Here is a 17047-nt window from a genome sequence, read left to right on the forward strand (position 1 = left end):
TACTCAGGAGGCTGAGGCATGAGAATTGCTTGAACCCGGGAGGTGGAGGTGGCAGTGAGCCAAGATTGCACCATTGCACTCCAGCCTGGGCAACAAGAGTGAAACTCCATCTCAAGAAAAAAAAGAAGAAATAAAAAAGAAACAAGAGAAGGCCAGGCTCAGTGGCTCATGCCTGTTATCCCAGCACTCTGGGAGGCCAAAGCGGGAGGATCACTTGAGCCCAGGAGTTCAAGACCAGCCTAGCAGCATAGTGAGACCTTGTCTGTATGAATGAACAAATAAAAGAAAAGAGACTGGGCACGGTGGCTCATGCCTGTAATCCCAGCACTTGGGAGGCTGAGGTGGGCAGATCACCTGAGGTCGGGAGTTCGAGACCAGCCTGACCAACACAGAGAAACTCTGTCTCTGAAAAATACAAAATTAGCTGGGCGTGGTGGCGGGTGCCTATAATCCCAGCTACTCAGGAGGCTGCGGCAGGAGAATTGCTTGAACCCAGTTGGCCGAGGTTGCGGTGAGCTGAGATCGCACCATTGCACTCCAGCCTAGGCAACAAGAGAGAAACTCTATCTCCAAGAAAAAAAAAAAAAAAAAAAAAACAGAGAGAGAAGAAAAGAAGAAACTAGAGAAAGAAGAGCAAACAAAAGAAAGAGGAAGGAAGCAAGGGAGGGACGGACGGACTAGAGAAAGATGACCAAAAAGAAACAAACAAACAAGCAAACAAGAGAAAGAGCAAACCAAACGAGCAAAAGAAAGAAAAGCAAGCAGAAGGAAGGAAACAGTAAGATTAGAGCAGAGATAAAGAAAAGAGAAAAACAGTGGAGAATCAAGGAAATAAAAGGTTGTTTCTTTGACAATATCAACATAATTGACAAACCTTTAGCTAGATTGACTAGTAAGGAGAGAAGATGGACAGAAATAACTAAAATCACAAATGAAATTTGGGGACTTACTACCAGTATTACAGAAGTTAAAAAGGAATATAATACTATGAACAATTATATGCCAACAAATAGGAAAGCTAGATGAGGTAGACAAATTTCTAGAAAAACACAAATTACCAAAACTGACTCAAGAAGAAATAGAAAATTTAAACAGACCTATAACAAGCAAAGAGATTGAATCCTTAACCACAAGCCTCCCAACGAAGAAAAGTCCACCACCAGATGGCATCACTGGTGCACTCTACTAGAAATTTAAAGAATTGACACAAATTCTCAAACTCTTCCAAAAAGCAGAAGAGGTTAATGAGGCCAGTATTACCCTGATACCAAAGCCAGATAAGGGCATTACAGGAAAAGAAATCTACACACTAATGTAATCAATATAATACATCACATTAATAGAGAAAAGGGGGGGAAAAACCATGATCATTTCAATTGATGCATAAAAAGCATCTGCCATGATCCGACACTCTTTCATTATAAAAACACTCAGGAAACTAGTAATAGAGGCTAGTAACTTCCTCAACATAATAAAGGAAATTTATTAAAAATCCGAAGTGCTTGCTTCAGCAGCACATATACTAAAATTGGAATGATACAAAGATTCGCATGTCCTCTGCACAAGGATGACATGCAAATTTGTGAAGCATTCCATATTTTAAAAACAAACAAACAAGCACACACATAGATAGCATCATACGCAATGGTGAAAGACTGAATGCTTTCCCCCTAAGATCAGGAACAAGGCAAAGATGCCTGCTTTCACTACTGGTATTTAACACTGTACTGAAAGTTCTAGACAGGAAAAAAAAAAAAAAAAAGGTACCCAAATTGGGAAAGAAGAAGTAAAACTATCTCTATTTGCAGATGGCGTGATCCTATATATAGAAAATCCCAAAGAATACACCAAAAGAGCTACTAGAGCTAATAAATAAATTCAGCAAAGTTGTAGGCCACAAGATCAGCACAAAAAAATCACTTGTTTTTATACACCAGCAATGAACAATCCAAAAAGGAAATTAAGAAGATAATTCCATTTATAATAGCATCCAAAAGAAGAAAATACTCAAGAATAAATTTAACTAAGGAAGTAAAAAAATCTATATACTGAAAATGACAAAACACTGCTTAGAGATGACCTAAATAAATAAAAGGACATCCCATGTTCATTAATTGGAAGATAATGGTGTTAAAATGTTAATGTCACCTAGAGTGATTGACAGATTCAATGCAAAATTCCAATGTCCCTTTTTGCACAAATAGAAAAGCAATGTTCAAATTTATATGGTATTGCAAGGGGCCATGATTAGCCAAAACAATAACAAATAAGAAGAACAAAGTTGAAGCACTCAAACCTTCTGATTTCAAAAGTTACTACATGATGGGTGCAGTGGCTCATGCCTGTAATCCCAACGCTTTGGGAGACGGAGGTGGATCACCTGAGGTCAAGAGTTCAAGACCAGCCCGGCCAATATGGTCAAACCCCATCTCTACCAATAATACAAAAATTAGCTGGGCATGGTGGCACACACCTGTAATCCCAGCTACTTTGGAGGCTGAGGCAGGAGAATTGCTTGAACCTGGGAGGTGGAGGTTGCAGTGAGCTGAGATTGCGCCATTGCATTCCAGCCTGGGTACAAGAGCAATACTCCATCTCCAAAAAAATAAAAATAAAAAGTTACTACAAAGCTGCAATAATCAAAACCATGTGGTACTGGCATAAGAATATACATGTAGACCACTGGGATAGAATTGAGAGTCCAAATAAACCCACATATCTAGGATCAATTCATTTTCAACAAGGGTGCCAAGACCACTCAATGGGAATAGAATAGTCTCTTCAACAAATGGTCCTGGACAATTGGATATTCATATGCAAAAGAATGAAGATGGCTCCCTACCTCACACCATAAACAAAAGTTAACTTAAAATGGATCAGTAACCTAAATATAGGAGTGAAAACCATAAAATTCTTAGAAGAAAACCTAGAGGATAAACCTCGTGACCTATGACACCAAAAGCATGAACAACAAAAGAAAAAAATAAATACCTTGAACTTTATCAAAATTAAAAATTATTGAATATCAAAGGACATTAACAAAAAAGTGACAAGGATCTCCTATTCTACAGAGAAAATATTTACAAATCACATATTCCATACAAGTTTAGTATTCAGAATATATAAAGAACCCTTACAACTCAACAACAACAAAAATAAATGACCCAATTTAAAAATGGACAGAGGACTTGACTATTCTCCAAAGAAGATATACAAATGCCCAATAAGCACATGAAAAGATGCAGAGGCCGGGCGCGGTGGCTCAAGCCTGTAATCCCAGCACTTTGGGAGGCCGAGAAGGGCGGATCACGAGGTCAGGAGATCGAGACCATCCTGGCTAACACGGTGAAACCCCGTCTCTACTAAGAAATACAAAAAACTAGCCGGGCGAGGTGGCGGGCGCCTGTAGTCCCAGCTACTCGGGAGGCTGAGGCAGGAGAATGGTGTGAACCCGGGAGGCGGAGCTTGCAGTGAGCTGAGATCCGGCCACTGCACCCCAGCCTGGGCCACAGAGCGAGACTCCGTTTCAAAAAAAAAAAAAGAAAAGATGCAGAACATCATTAGTCACTAGGGAAATACAAGTCAAAACCACAATGAAATACCATTTCACACTTACTAGGATGGCTATAGTCAAAAAAAAAAAAAGGACAGTAACAACTGTTGAAGATGTGAACAAATTGGAAGCCTCTTACATCACTGGTGGGAATGCAAAATGGTGGAAAACAGTTTGGCAATTCCTCAAGAAGTTAAACATAGAATTATCATATGATTCCAAAATTCCATTCCTAGGTATATACCTAAGAGATTGAAAATAGGTATTCAAACAAGTACATGTACACACATGTTGATAGCAGCCATATTCAAAATAGTCAAAAGGTAGACACAACCCACATCTCCATTGACAGATGAATGCATAAACAAAATGTCATTTATACCAACAGTGAAATATTATTCAGCCATAAGAAGGAATGAAGTAGTGATATATCCTACAAGGTGAAGCTCAAAAACATGCTGAGTAAAAGCAGCCAGACACTGTGTCACATATTATATGATTCCATTGACATGAAATATCAAGAATAGGTAAATCTATAGTTCACAGAGACGAAAGTGCGTTAATGGCTGACAGAGTTGGAGGGAGAGGGTAATTAATGCAGAATTATTGCTTAATGTGTCCAAAGTCTTATTCTGTGGTGATGAAAATGTTTTGGAATTCAACAGAATTGGCTGCACAACACTGTGAATATACAAAATGCTACTGAATCATTCTGGCCTAGAAGTGGTCACCTCTGCTTCCTTGCCTCTGTCACATCAGGCCACTCTTTGGGTCCACACTGTCTGTCTCTTACCCTCTCTCAGGCACACACTCCCAGGCACAGGTGTGCTCTCATGGGCATGACACCACCCTGGAGAAGCAGTTCCCCAAGTACTCATCAAAAGCACTGTGGGATCCAACTCCGCCCCCCAGGCCTGTCAGTCTAGGCGGGGCAAGCAGGGCTGTCAAGAGGCAGCAAGTTATCCTGTCCCCTGAAGGGTGACACAGGTCCCGGTCTACCAGATCCCACCGGGTGGCACCTTCCCACCAGAGAAGGTGGCACCTCCTTCCAGTTCCTCTTACGTGTACAGGCCCCACTCTGGGACCCCAGTGGGGACAGGATGTCGCAAGTCATGACTGTCATGTCCTTGGAGCAAATGTGTACAGAGGGCATGAGAGTGACAAGGGCAGACCCTGAATCAATCACGTCTGAAGTAACCCAGTTTCCTCTGTGCCTCAGTTTCCTTCTCTGTAAAACAGTCTAATAATCACTTCTTGGGAGATTGTTGAGAGGGCAAATTGAGATAAGGGGCTTGTATTAAATCCTGACAAATATGCTGCCTGTGCTCAGGGCAACCTGGCGGCGTCACCCTGTGTCTGTGCGACACCTGAGCGGGTCAGGGTGGTGCCCTAGCGTCTGTGTGACACCTGAGCGGGTCAGGGTGGTGCCCTAGTGTCTGTGTGACACCTGAGCGGGTCAGGGTGGTGCCCTAGCGTCTGTGTGACAACTGAGCGGGTCAGGGTGGTGCCCTAGCGTCTGTGTGTGACACCTGAGCGGGTCAGGGTGGTGCCCTAGCGTCTGTGTGACACCTGAGCGGGTCAGGGTGGTGCCCTAGTGTCTGTGTGACACCTGAGCGGGTCAGGGTGGTGCCCTAGCGTCTGTGTGACAACTGAGCGGGTCAGGGTGGTGCCCTAGTGTCTGTGTGTGACACCTGAGCGGGTCAGGGTGGTGCCCTAGTGTCTGTGACACCTGAGCGGGTCAGGGTGGTGCCCTAGTGTCTGTGTGTGACACCTGAGCGGGTCAGGGTGGTGCCCTAGTGTCTGTGTGACACCTGAGCGGGTCAGGGTGGTGCCCTAGTGTCTGTGACACCTGAGCGGGTCAGGGTGGTGCCCTAGTGTCTGTGACACCTGAGCGGGTCAGGGTGGTGCCCTAGTGTCTGTGTGTGACACCTGAGCGGGTCAGGGTGGTGCCCTAGTGTCTGTGTGTGACACCTGAGCGGGTCAGGGTGGTGCCCTAGTGTCTGTGTGTGACACCTGAGCGGGTCAGGGTGGTGCCCTAGTGTCTGTGTGACACCTGAGCGGGTCAGGGTGGTGTCCTAGTGTCTGTGCGACACCTGAGCGGGTCAGGGTGGTGCCCTAGTGTCTGTGTGACACCTGAGCGGGTCAGGGTGGTGCCCTAGTGTCTGTGTGTGACACCTGAGCGGGTCAGGGTGGTGTTGGCCCACAGAGCTGATGACCACATCAGGATGAACTGACACAGACGCCCGCTCCTTACCACTCAGGGACGTGTGTCTAACCCCAACCGAGCAAGCACACTTGGGTTGGATGGCCAATAACTCACAACCATGGTGACCCCAAGAGCCCTGGGGTATCTGTCCACAGCACACAGACGAGGGGCAGAGGGGGCCTTCCCACCCTCCCTCCAAGCAACTAGACCAAGGCCACCGGCCAGAGTCCAGCCCCACCCAGGATCAAATGCCACAGGAGGCCACAGGGGGAAGGGGATGCAAATGACTGTAAGAGACCATGTTTCACTTAAGAGAAACTGAGGCGCAGAGCTCCTAGACAGCTTTCCCACGGTTAAGACAATTACAGGTAGAAGAGGAGGCCCCACACATGCACAAACCAGGGCCCTCCAACACTAAGGGCCACATCCAAAGCACCAGCCCAAACCAGAAGTATCTGTTGCCCCTTACGCAAACCCCAAACCTTACCACAGTTCTCCCCCGACCTGACCCTGGACTCCGACCCTACCCATTCCACTGGCCCAGTTACTTACTCAACACACACTTCCCTGCAGTGGCCTTGAGAGCAGCTCTGGCCCTCACTGAGGGTCTGCCAGAGCCTCAGATGGTTCAACTAACACAGCCTGGGGTGGAGGGGCTCATAACCAAGCCTTACAGGGGGATGTTCAGGGGGAACGCTACAGAAGAAGGGCTCTTAAACATGAAACTGACCTTAATCTTAACCCCAGTCCAAAATTCAACTCCAGCCCTGACCATAACCTCACACTAGAACCAAGTGAGATTCCAACCCTAACAGCTGCTCCAAATGTTTGCTGCCCACTGTCACTTCAAATTAAAACAAAAACAAAAAATGGGGATACCCACAAGTAAACACTCATGGCAGGAAGGGGGTCCTGGGAGTCCATGTTCCAGAGAGAGGCACAGGCAGAAAAGCCTGGACCACGCAGGACACGGCGGGATCAGCAAGGGAGCTCCTGTGCAGCCAGGAGGCTGGAAGGTCCTCAACAGGAGGGTCCCAGCCTGGCCAGCAGCAGCTCTCCCACAGGGGAGCCCAGCCTCTCCAGCAGCCACACCCACCAGAGACCTCCCAGAGGCTCGCGTGTCCTGGCTGAGGCCACGTGTGTGTCCTGGTTTTCCTTCCAGGACCGCGAGTCACGCACACACGAGGCACACACCAGCAGGGGGCTCAGAGCTCCTTGCCCTGAGGACGACTCTGGCACTATTCCCAGCCCCATTCTGCTTTCCGATCACTGTTTTGTTTTCCTTATGTGTCGTTCATGTGATCTTTTCATGTTGAGAGCTTGCTACGGACCACCTAGACTCACACTTGCTCCAGGGTGAAGCGAGGTCCACCACCCCCATGTCTTCTGCTGGCCCTTCCTAGGATTTAACGGGAAGCAGGGACTCTGACCCTAACTTCAACCCCACTCTCAACCTGCGCTGTCCCCTAAGCTGAATGCTAGCCCCGGCTCACAGCCCAAACCTCACCATGCTCTTCTCCCAGACCAAAAACAACGTTCACTCAACACAGGCCCCGTGGCCCATTCCTCGTGCCCGCAGTGGCCACTCAGAGACCACTGGCCACACAGTGCAGATGTGGGGTAAGGGGCCCCTTTGTTATGTCACCACTGACCCCCACGTCTGCTAGGCCTCAGAAAACCACACGAATCTACATTCAACAGGGCCGCCCAGGTGGGTAGAACTCACCAACATCCGAGTCTTTGTGGGTCTTGATGACCTCTGCAAGCTCGAAGTTCCCTGCGACGATGGCCACCTGAGGGAAAGGGGGGTCAAGGCGTGGAGGAGCAGGGAGGGGGCTGAGCAGCACCAGCTTTGCCTCCCCAGCCAGCCCCAGCTGCTCCTTCTCGAGCTCCTGTGTGGAGTCTTCCTTGGTTGGGGGCCCCAGAGACCCCGGCCCATTCCTCTTCTCTACTGACACACACTCCTCTCTATAACCGGAACGCCACAGGCGTGCCTCGTAACTGGAGTGACCCGCCATCTGTTTGCCTGGGACTGAGGGGCTACCTGGACAGGAGAACTTCAGAGCTAAAACCAGCAGTCCCAAGCAAACGGGCACACTGGTCTGTCCCAACATGCAGCCAGGTTTCCCATCTCAGCCAAGGCCCCATCGCTGCCCAAGCTGCTAAGCTCATCCTCCCCTTCCTGTGACCCTGCACCCAGTCATCCAACAGGCCCTGGCGTATCTGCTTCCCGATGTGCCCAAACCCCTCTGGCAGCCCACTGCTGCCTCCACCTTCTGTGACCACACAACTCAGCAGCCTGACCACTCTTCCCACACCTCACTCCTACTAAAAATAGAGTTCTGTCTCCATTCCTGGTCTGCAAACCCCCACGATATTCCCCTGACTCCCCAACAAACTCCAAGTCACAGAGACCACGTCCACCTGGTCATCAGTGCCAACCGACCCGGAATTACATCAGCGGCTGGGACCACACCCCTTCTCCAGTTTGGCTTCTGCACCCCTGCTGGTCTCGGGGGGGGTCAGACCCACACCTGTCACCCCAGTCTTCTCATCCTCCCTGTCCCCCGCCCCAGAGCCCTTCTGACCCTCCTCTTTCCCTGGCAGGGGGATGAAGGGAACATCAGCACCAAACACCAAACACCTCCTCACGTGCTGGGCTCGTCCCCCCACACCTCCTCGTGGGCAGTCCTGGGGGAGGTGCTCCCTTAGGGCCTTCCAGGGAAGAACCAAGGTTCAGAGAAGTCAGGTCACACGGACACAGAGACACTCCCGTAAACCACCAGTGTACCTGGAAGGCTGTCTGGCTGTTGTAGTTGCGGACATCCCTGTTGGCCCCACGGAAAAGCAGGACACGAGCACAGCTCTCCTGTTGGGGAGAAGAGGGGATCACAGCTGGTGGCTGGAGAGACCATCGGAGCACGACAGCACATGTGCACGCAGGAATGCACACATGGCGTGCGCAGGGCACGGGCTCACACACACGGACTCACACCTATTTGTTCCACGTATACTGAGTGGCACAGGGACAAGCAGGTAGGTATACACGCTCAGGTCTCACCTGGCCCACAGGGCCTAGATGTACCCAATTCATACCTGGTCATTCAGAACACACGTGCACACATGTGAAGCCTATGCCCCAGAACAGGCGAGTATATCCACACTTGCTGGTGCAGGCATGTGCAGCACACACAGTCGCACCTGGTTGTAGAGGGCACAGATGTGCAGGGCTGTGTTCCCCGAGGCATTCTGGGCCCCCATGTTGGCCCCGTAGAACAGCAGGTGCTCCAGGTGCTGCACGTGCCCAAAGCGGCAGGCCTGTGCGGGGAGCAAGGTGCTGTAGGGTCCCTGGGCAGAGGCTAGGGCCCCCACCCCTACAGACAGAGTCAGGACCCCACACCCAGCACACACAGGCCGGGACCCCACCTCAGCTCCCTGCACACCTGATGGATCTCCTGCCAGCCATTCTCGTCGGTGGTCCCCAGCTGAGCGTGGTCGTGGAGAAGCAGCTCACAGCAGAGGGCGTCCCCACCCCCCAGGGCGCTGTGGTAGAGGGGTGTCAAGCCGCGGCTGTCCTTGTAGTCAGGCGAAGCCCCCAGGTCCAGCAGGGTCTGAGGGTGAGTAGCCTCAGTATCCACACCAGGCACAGCGGCCCCCAGCCCCATCACCAGGCCAGGCCCAGCCCTCACTGACCGTCAGTGCTGCCGCATTCCGCTGGCGCGTGGCACAGTGCACGGCAGTGAGCCCATCGCGAGTGCGGAAGTCCAGGTGGGCACCGCCATTCTTCAGCACCTTCAGCAGGTCCGTGGCGTTGTCCAGCTGGGCTGCGAGGCTCAGGGGGCACTCTGGGTTCAGAGACAGATAAGGGTCAGGCTCCCAGCCGATCAAAGGCCATGCCCCTCCCCTGCTCTGCTCACCTCCTGAGTCAGGGTCATGGAAGTTGGGGTCCAGCCCCTTGTCCAGCAGGCGGGCCACCTTGTCCGTGCTATGCAGCTGGACATAGTCCATGAACTTCTTCAGGTTCGCCTGGAACACCGGCCATCAGTCAGCCTGGCACCAAGGTCTCTATCATCTGAACATTACCCGCCTTCCTCCTGCAAGCCTCAGGCCACCTTCAGGCGTCCCCTGCCACATCCCTACCAATCTGACCTGTCACCTGACTTTGCAATTGTCACCCACAGCCCTGCACTCCCACCACGGCCCCAATCCCCACTTGGGTGGGCCCACGCACAGCTCAAAACCCTTCCTTGCATCCTGATAGCCAAACCGGTCACGACTGTCAGCTTGCACCCAAGTAGCCCCTCACCAAGGCCAGGTCACCCTGGTCGAGCCCCAAGCAAGTCCCCTACTCCAGGCTCAGTCACTGCCCTGGCTCTGCCGCCCCAACCTGCCTAGCCTAGAAGAGCCGAGGTCCACCCAGGCAGGAACCAGCCCCACAGCAGCCCTGGATCCTCAGCACCCTGAGATGATCTGCTCCTTCTCCGGTGCATCTTCCTCTCCAGCTCACCCCACAGCAGACCCCCACCCCAGGGACCCCTCCTGTGACATGACTGATGGCCTTGTACTCATTCACCCCGTTTATTCACTCGCTCCACAAGACCTGACTTCCCCAGCCGGCACTACGGACGCCACACACACAAGGCAAAGTGCCCTGGCCAAAGGCCTGGGCCTTTCCATAAACCCCCAATGTACATCAGAAATAGGGGAGGGTGCCAGAGGGACCCCTGCCTTGGGAGGCAACCTCCTCAGGAGGGCCAGGCAGTGAAAGAGGAGGAAGTGCTCACTACCAGGGTGAGGGAAATGCCGCTGGAGCTCAGGCAGGCAGAAACACGGGGCTATGTAAGAAGTTTAGGCTCATTCTAAAAACTAACGAGACCTACTGCAGAGTCAGTCACTCATGTCTTGTTGGTCACTGAAGAGAGATCTAGAGGGAGAGGTGGCCATGGGGGAGGAACCCAGGTTGACAAGGTCAAGTAAGGGCCAGTGGCGGGATAGGGGGACCCTTCCACAGTGGACTCTGCCCAGCCGTAGTGCTAAAGCCATTGACCACCGCCTGCCCTGGGGCAGCAGCAAAGTCTGGCACAGAAGCCTGAAGTTCCAAAGTCACTGACGGGACCATTAGGGCACAGGGGAGACAGTTCTGACCCCTCTCCTGGGCTCCAGAGACTGCCCATAAAGTATCCAGCAAGCAAGTGCCTGCTGGCCTGTGAGCGGGGACGGGAACCCCTGGGGAGGGACTGTGGCACCCACCCTGCCCCTCTGACATTCAGAGATAAATAGTAAGGTAAAGAGAAATAGTAAGGTGCCCCCCTCAAGAGCATTTGGGGTCAGGCCCAGTTAGGGGTGGCACCCCCCAGCAGTAAAGACCCTCACAGGTATGCTGGGCACAGGGCCTGGAATCAGACAGATCTGGGCTCAGCCCCAGCTTCACTGTCTACACAGTTGGGCACTCTGTGTCCCCATCTGTGAAATAGGGTTATGATAGTCCCTCTGGAAGAGGATTAACGAGAGGTCTAATTACAAATGCCCAGCACTGGCTGACCACTCAATGCTGGGTGCCCTGTCCCAACAGCCATCATATCAGATGCTTGTCCATTCCCTCTCCCACCCAGCTTCTCACAGGACACTCCAGCCCCTAAGCCAGGGGGGTCAGCAAGAGTCTGATCTACCCGGAACACATCGCTGTACCACCTGTCCCCCAGCGATGGGGCCGGGAATCTGTGCCCAGCCCTCCAGCCACACCCAGTACCGGCTCTGGGCCCCTGATGATAGGGACATAGACTGAGCTGAAACTGGGGGACTGTGGTCAGCCCCAAGCTGGGGTGGGGGACAGCAGGCACAGGGAGGCAAGAGGGAACCTCAGGAGCCCCCTCCCCATGATCCTTTACCTTTGTGTGAAGCTTTGCAAACTGCTTATCATCAATGAGGTTCTGGGCATAAACTCGCCGCTTGTATCGAAACTGCTCAGATAAAGAAAAGGTAAAGAAAATGGCCCCACCCCGGCTGAGCAAGGGAGTCCATGCACAAACCCCGTCCCGCTCATGCTGGCCACACCGCACCCCTTACTGCCCTCCTGTACACACCATCAGTGCAGCACAACCCAATGCCACACAAATCCAGGTGCACATACTACCACGGTGGACAGAGCTAACAGCTGCCATGCACCCACCACACTCAGGCATGATGCAGCGCAATGGAAGGCACACGCCTAGCTGCCCGCAGCCTGCACTGTCCTGTCTCCTTCCCAACCCCAGGATTCTCTGCAAAATCCCACTCCTCTCTGAAGGCCTGATTCCAGGCTTACCTTCGTAGACGTCCCCCTACACTCTCCAGGAAGAAGTGACCCCACTTTCCTGTGCCACCACGGAGGCCCGCCCAATTCTGAGCTCAGCTCACAAGATCCTTATTCAATGCCCATTGCAGCTGGGCACCCCCCTCCACCCTGCCAAACTTCAAGACCTTCCACGGGACTGACCCAGTTTGTGTCCCCATGCCTAGCAGGGCACTCCATACATCTTCACACCATGCATGGGTGAGCAAAGGAGGGGACTTAGGTTGGCCTTCACAAGACTTCACAACTGGAGAAAAGAACGTATGTGCACACAGATAGCCTTGCTCACACCACACACCCCTCTGGCACTCACTCCTGCTCACACTCCTCCCTGGAGAACATTGCTCAGCATCCACACCACCCATGCTGCTCAATGCATATACTGTTCAAAACTACACACACCACACACTCTGTATGTGCTGCACACAGCCCACACTGCACACACTGTGCACACTGCTCACTGTATACTGCACATCCTGCTTACCACAATCACAACCCCACTCACTCTATACTCACTGCCCTACACTGCAATGCTGTACGCACTGCTCATTGCATGCCGTGTACACACTCACTGCACACACTGCGCACTGCGCACTGCACACCACTCGCTGCACACACTGCATGTGCTCACTGCACACACTGTACATGCTCATTGCATACTTTGTGCACACTCACTGCGCTGTGCCCACTCACTTCACAGGCTCACGGCACACAGCACACACCACTCACACTGTACATGCTGTGCACACTGCCCAACCCACTGCACACACTGTGCCTGCTAACTGCACACACTGCCTGCTCACTACATACGCTCACTGCACACACTGCACACTGCTCACACTGTACATACTGTGCGCACCTTGCCTGCTCACTGCACACACTGCACACTGCCTATACTGTACATCCTTACTGGGCACACTGCTCACACTGTACATACTATGAATGCCTTGCCTGCTCACCGCACACACTGCACACTGCCTATACTGTACATCCTTACTGGGCACACTGCCTGCTCACTGCACACTGTGCCCACTCGCTGCACACACTGTGCCTGCTCACTGCACACACTGCACACTGCTCACACTGTACATACTATGAATGCCTTGCCTGCTTGCTGCACACACCGCACACTGCCCATACTGTACATCCTTACTGGGCACACTGCCTGCTCACTGCACACTGTGCCCACTCGCTGCACACTGTGCCTGCTCACTGCACACTGCTCACACTGCCAGCTCACTGCATACACTGTGCCCACTTGCACACACTGTGCCTGCTACACTGTACATACTGTGCACACCTTGCCCGCTCACTGCACACACTGCACACTGCCCATACTGTACATCCTTACTAGGCACACAGCCTGCAGACTGCACACACTGTGCCCACTCACTGCACACACTGTGCCCGCTAAATGCACTGTGCCCACTCGCTGCACACACTGTGCCTACTCATTGCACACACTGTGCCTGCTCGCTGCACAGTGTACACACTCACTGCACTCTGCACACAGCACCCCCCCCACACACACACACACACACACTGCCTCCACCCTCACTCCTCCCACTTGTGTTCCCCACTGCCGTGCCCTTCACTGGTCCCGCCACGGAGCTTGGTGGTCCACCCGGCGCGCGCTTCAGCTCACCCCCCGCCGGCCACTTACCTCCAGGTAGGGCAGGGGCGTGTCCAGGTTGGGCGGGTAATCCTGCAGGAGCCGCTCCTCATCCAGGAACTTGCCGGCGCGGCCCCGGGAGGGCGGCTGGAAAAGCCCATAGTTGAGCGCGTCCTGGAGGCTGTGGTTGAGGGCGCAGAGCACGCGTTGCTTGGCGGCCCACACGGGCGCGGCCGGGTCCAGGCGCAGGCACTTCTGCAGCGGAGCGGGCTTGTGAGCTCAGGCCCGGGGAGCGAGGACCCGCCCCGCTGGCCCCACGCGGGGTGCCGAGCCCCGGGCCCCCGCCGAAGGAGTCCGGGGCTCGGGAGCCGGCGCCCGGGACCCCGCGCCTCCGCGAACCGCGGTCGAAGCCCCGCCCCAGGGGCCGGGCTTTCCCGGGGCCCCGCCCTGGCGATGGGGAGGGTCCCGGCGGAGGCGGCGGGGGAGGGGTGAGTAGCCGTGGGCCGGGGGTCCCAGGCGCCGGGCGCGCCCGGCGGGGGTGGGGGAATCCCGGGCGGGGAGCGCAGGGGCACGGCCGGGCCCAGGGCGGCGGGGCTCACCGTCTGCTGCAGGTCCGGGATGCCGACGCGCACGACCACAGCGCTGGCCCCGGGGCCGTCCATCCCCGCGCCGGGGCCCGGGCCGGGGCCGCTCGCGCCGGGGAACGGAGCGCCCGGGGACTCCGCGCGGCGCCCCGGCCCCCCCTTCCCCCCCGCCGGAGCCCCGTCGGCCGCGCTGCGCGGGAGGGGGCCGGGGGGGGCCGGGGCCGGGGCCGGCGCGGGGGACAGCGGCTCCGGGGGCTCCGCAGGGGCGGCGGCGGCGGCGGCGGCGGCGCGGCTCAGCTGCATCGGCCCCGGCTCAGCTCGGCGCCTGCCTTCCCCGGGGGCGGGGGCGGCGGGGGGAGGGGGCCTGAGACGGGAGGGAAGCGGGGGTGGCGAGGGGGCTGCGCCGGAGGCGGGGGCCGGGAGGGCTCAGGGCCAGTGTGGGGGGGTTACTTGCGGGGTCCCAGGTGGGGGTGGGAGGTGTCTGCGGAGGGCGGGGGCCAAGCCACAGGGCGGGGGGCCTGGGGGGCTGTGCCGGGGTGGGGGGGAGTCCTAGGCCTCGGTGGGGGGGGAGTGGCTGAGCAGCAAGAGCCGCGCCGCCCTTCCGCAGCGGGCGGGCATCCGCGGACCACCGGGGATGGTGCGGCGGAGGAAGGGGTCCCGGAGCTGGGGTGGGGGCCGCGTTGGGGCACGAAGACCAAGGTAGGGCGAGAAGGGGAAAGAAAAACAATTAATTTCCGGAGGTGGCGACTTCTCCCCCCCACTCCACCGACCCCCAGCTCCAGGCCCGGAGGAGATGGCGGGGACCACCCCTGCCCCAGGCCTGGGGGTTGGACGACGGGGACCTCCAGACCGGGGAGGGTCCAGGGCCTTCCCACCGCCTTGGCGAGAGGCCCTCCGAATTAACCCTTTCGACCACGCCCTGCCGTGTTCAGCGCGGCTCCCCCACCCCAGCCTAGTTTGGGGAGTTTGCTCCGGACTTCCCCCGAAGGCCCCCTGGCCGGTCCGGATCCAACGCCTGTCGCCCCCTCCCCGTCACCTTAGCGACGACGGGATGGGGGCGCGACCTACGGGGAAGGGCCTAGGGGAGGGGGCGCTACTAGTCTCCACCTGCGACTGGGAAGTGAATTTTAGTTTTACGCGTTGTCGTGGCAACGCGGGGGGGGTGATGAGTGGGCGGAGGAGGGGGGAGCTCAGTAAAGAAACTAGCTCAGCACCGCCGCCCCATCGGGGCGCACCAGGCCCCCCAGCCCTGAGCGGCCTCTCGGAGCTGTCCAGCACTGCGAGCCCCTGTGCCCCCAAGAGCAGCCCCTAAGTCGAAATAGCTCCAACTCCTACAGAACTCTCCCAACCCGCTTTGCCTGGCGTTCCCCACCCCCCACTCCCGCCCCCGAGCAGCCCCAGATCCTCGTAGAGAAGCCGCTGGCCCCCTGAGGGCAGAGCTTGAGAACGTTCACAGAAGAGCCTGGCCGGGGGAACCCTTCTGCCTAAGGAGGAAAACAGCCTCTAACCCCCAGCCTCCCCAACAGCAGCTCCAGATCACCCACAAAACGGATTTTGCCTGAGCCTCCCAGGAATAACCTTGAACTGCTCCGGCCCCTATACACGTAGAAAAACCTCCCTACCCTCCCGCACCCGCCACAACCTGGACCATCCTAAACACCCTGACCCACACCGAACAGAGCGTGACACCCCCTCCAAGAACAGCCCCCCCGCCCCACAGATCCACCTCCACCGCCTGCTCACCCCAGAGCACCCCTGACCCCATATAGAGTGTTTCTGATGAGCCCTCTCCCCTCAAAACAGCCTCTGGTCAACCCCAGAGCAGGACCGCTCTTCCCTGGGACCAGCCTGGCTTGCTCCTCCCGCCTACCCAGGACACCACTGACCCAGCAGAGCGGAGCCTCCAGTGCGGTGTGTGGGTCACTCCTGCGTTCTCCCCACTCCTGGACGGTTGCTCCCTGCCCGGGAACTGTGGTCCCAGCATCACAGACCTTCCACCCCCTGTCCAGGCCCCTCCCAAGGCCACTGGCCTGGCCTGAGTGGTGCAGCTGAGGGTCTCCCAGGGGAAGGGGCAGGATGGGAGGGGTGGGGGTCCCGGGAGCAGGGAGCAGGAAGGGGCCCTGGAGGCTCCCTTATCTGCAGGAAGCACCTTGGAAGGCACGAGGGCTGGATTTCCTGTGGCCCAGCCCTGGAGAGAGGAAACTAGTGCTTCCTGGCCCACCTCGTGTCTCCACCGTCTTCCTGCCCGTGTCTCTCCCACCCCGGTCACCCAGGCCCCCAACTCCCTCCCAACCCCTCCTTCAGCCCTAACCCTAACCCTCCTTGCCATCCCTCACACCACCACCTCTGCCTGCCTTTGCTCCCAGGTGCCGGCCCTTCATCCCACTGTGGCCAGCAGAAGGTGGTGGATGGGGCCTCTGAGTCCACCAGTGATGGACTCTCCACAACCAGGTCTTCCACAGCCCTGGGCCTCCTCCCTCTCCCTTGGGCTCTCCCTGCAAGCCTGCCCTTGGCTGGATGGACCCAGAGACCTTACAACCCCCAACCCTTAGACTGGACCTCTGGGCCCCACCAGCCGCCTCCTGCCAACCCACCAGCCCAGGTGAATCCAGCCACCCAGGCCAGCACTGGGGCTGTGGCCACTGAGCCTTTCAAGAGAAAATCTCACATCTTCACCAACCGGCAGCCCACAGATAGATGCTAGACCACAGATGGTCCCCAGACTCAGCTGGGTCAAAGACCCACTGTCCAGGGCAACACT

At 55.7% G+C, this 17047-nt stretch overlaps 1 protein-coding gene and 1 non-coding gene across 7 annotated transcripts in view; one reads left to right on the forward strand and one right to left on the reverse strand.

Annotated features, from left to right (window-relative positions):
- Positions 1-16257, reverse strand: part of SHANK3 (SH3 and multiple ankyrin repeat domains 3) — a 58154-nt gene extending 41897 nt beyond the window's left edge. For 5 of the 6 annotated variants that reach the window (XR_013398857.1, XM_077949137.1, XM_077949136.1 and 2 more), the window contains exons 1-9: positions 14302-14613; positions 13754-13957; positions 11648-11719; positions 9677-9785; positions 9453-9604; positions 9203-9370; positions 8961-9077; positions 8551-8628; positions 7486-7552 (exon numbers count right to left, since the gene is read on the reverse strand). Coding sequence is in view for 5 of the 6 variants with exons in the window: in XM_077949137.1 (XP_077805263.1) it covers positions 7486-7552; positions 8551-8628; positions 8961-9077; positions 9203-9370; positions 9453-9604; positions 9677-9785; positions 11648-11719; positions 13754-13957; positions 14302-14589 (1255 nt within the window). In the remaining variant the exon portion in view is untranslated. Of the gene's footprint in view, positions 1-7485; positions 7553-8550; positions 8629-8960; positions 9078-9202; positions 9371-9452; positions 9605-9676; positions 9786-11647; positions 11720-13753; positions 13958-14301; positions 14950-16172 lie in introns of those variants that run through there. The other variant, XM_077949135.1, reaches the window with a different exon arrangement.
- LOC114670736 (U6 spliceosomal RNA) lies at positions 1499-1602 on the forward strand. The gene has a single exon (XR_003720425.1). It is a non-coding gene; the product is annotated as a U6 spliceosomal RNA (small nuclear RNA).
- Positions 16258-17047: the final 790 nt, after the last annotated feature.

Source organism: Macaca mulatta, chromosome 10 (genome assembly GCF_049350105.2).
Source record: "Macaca mulatta isolate MMU2019108-1 chromosome 10, T2T-MMU8v2.0, whole genome shotgun sequence".
Lineage (NCBI taxonomy): Eukaryota > Metazoa > Chordata > Mammalia > Primates > Cercopithecidae > Macaca > Macaca mulatta.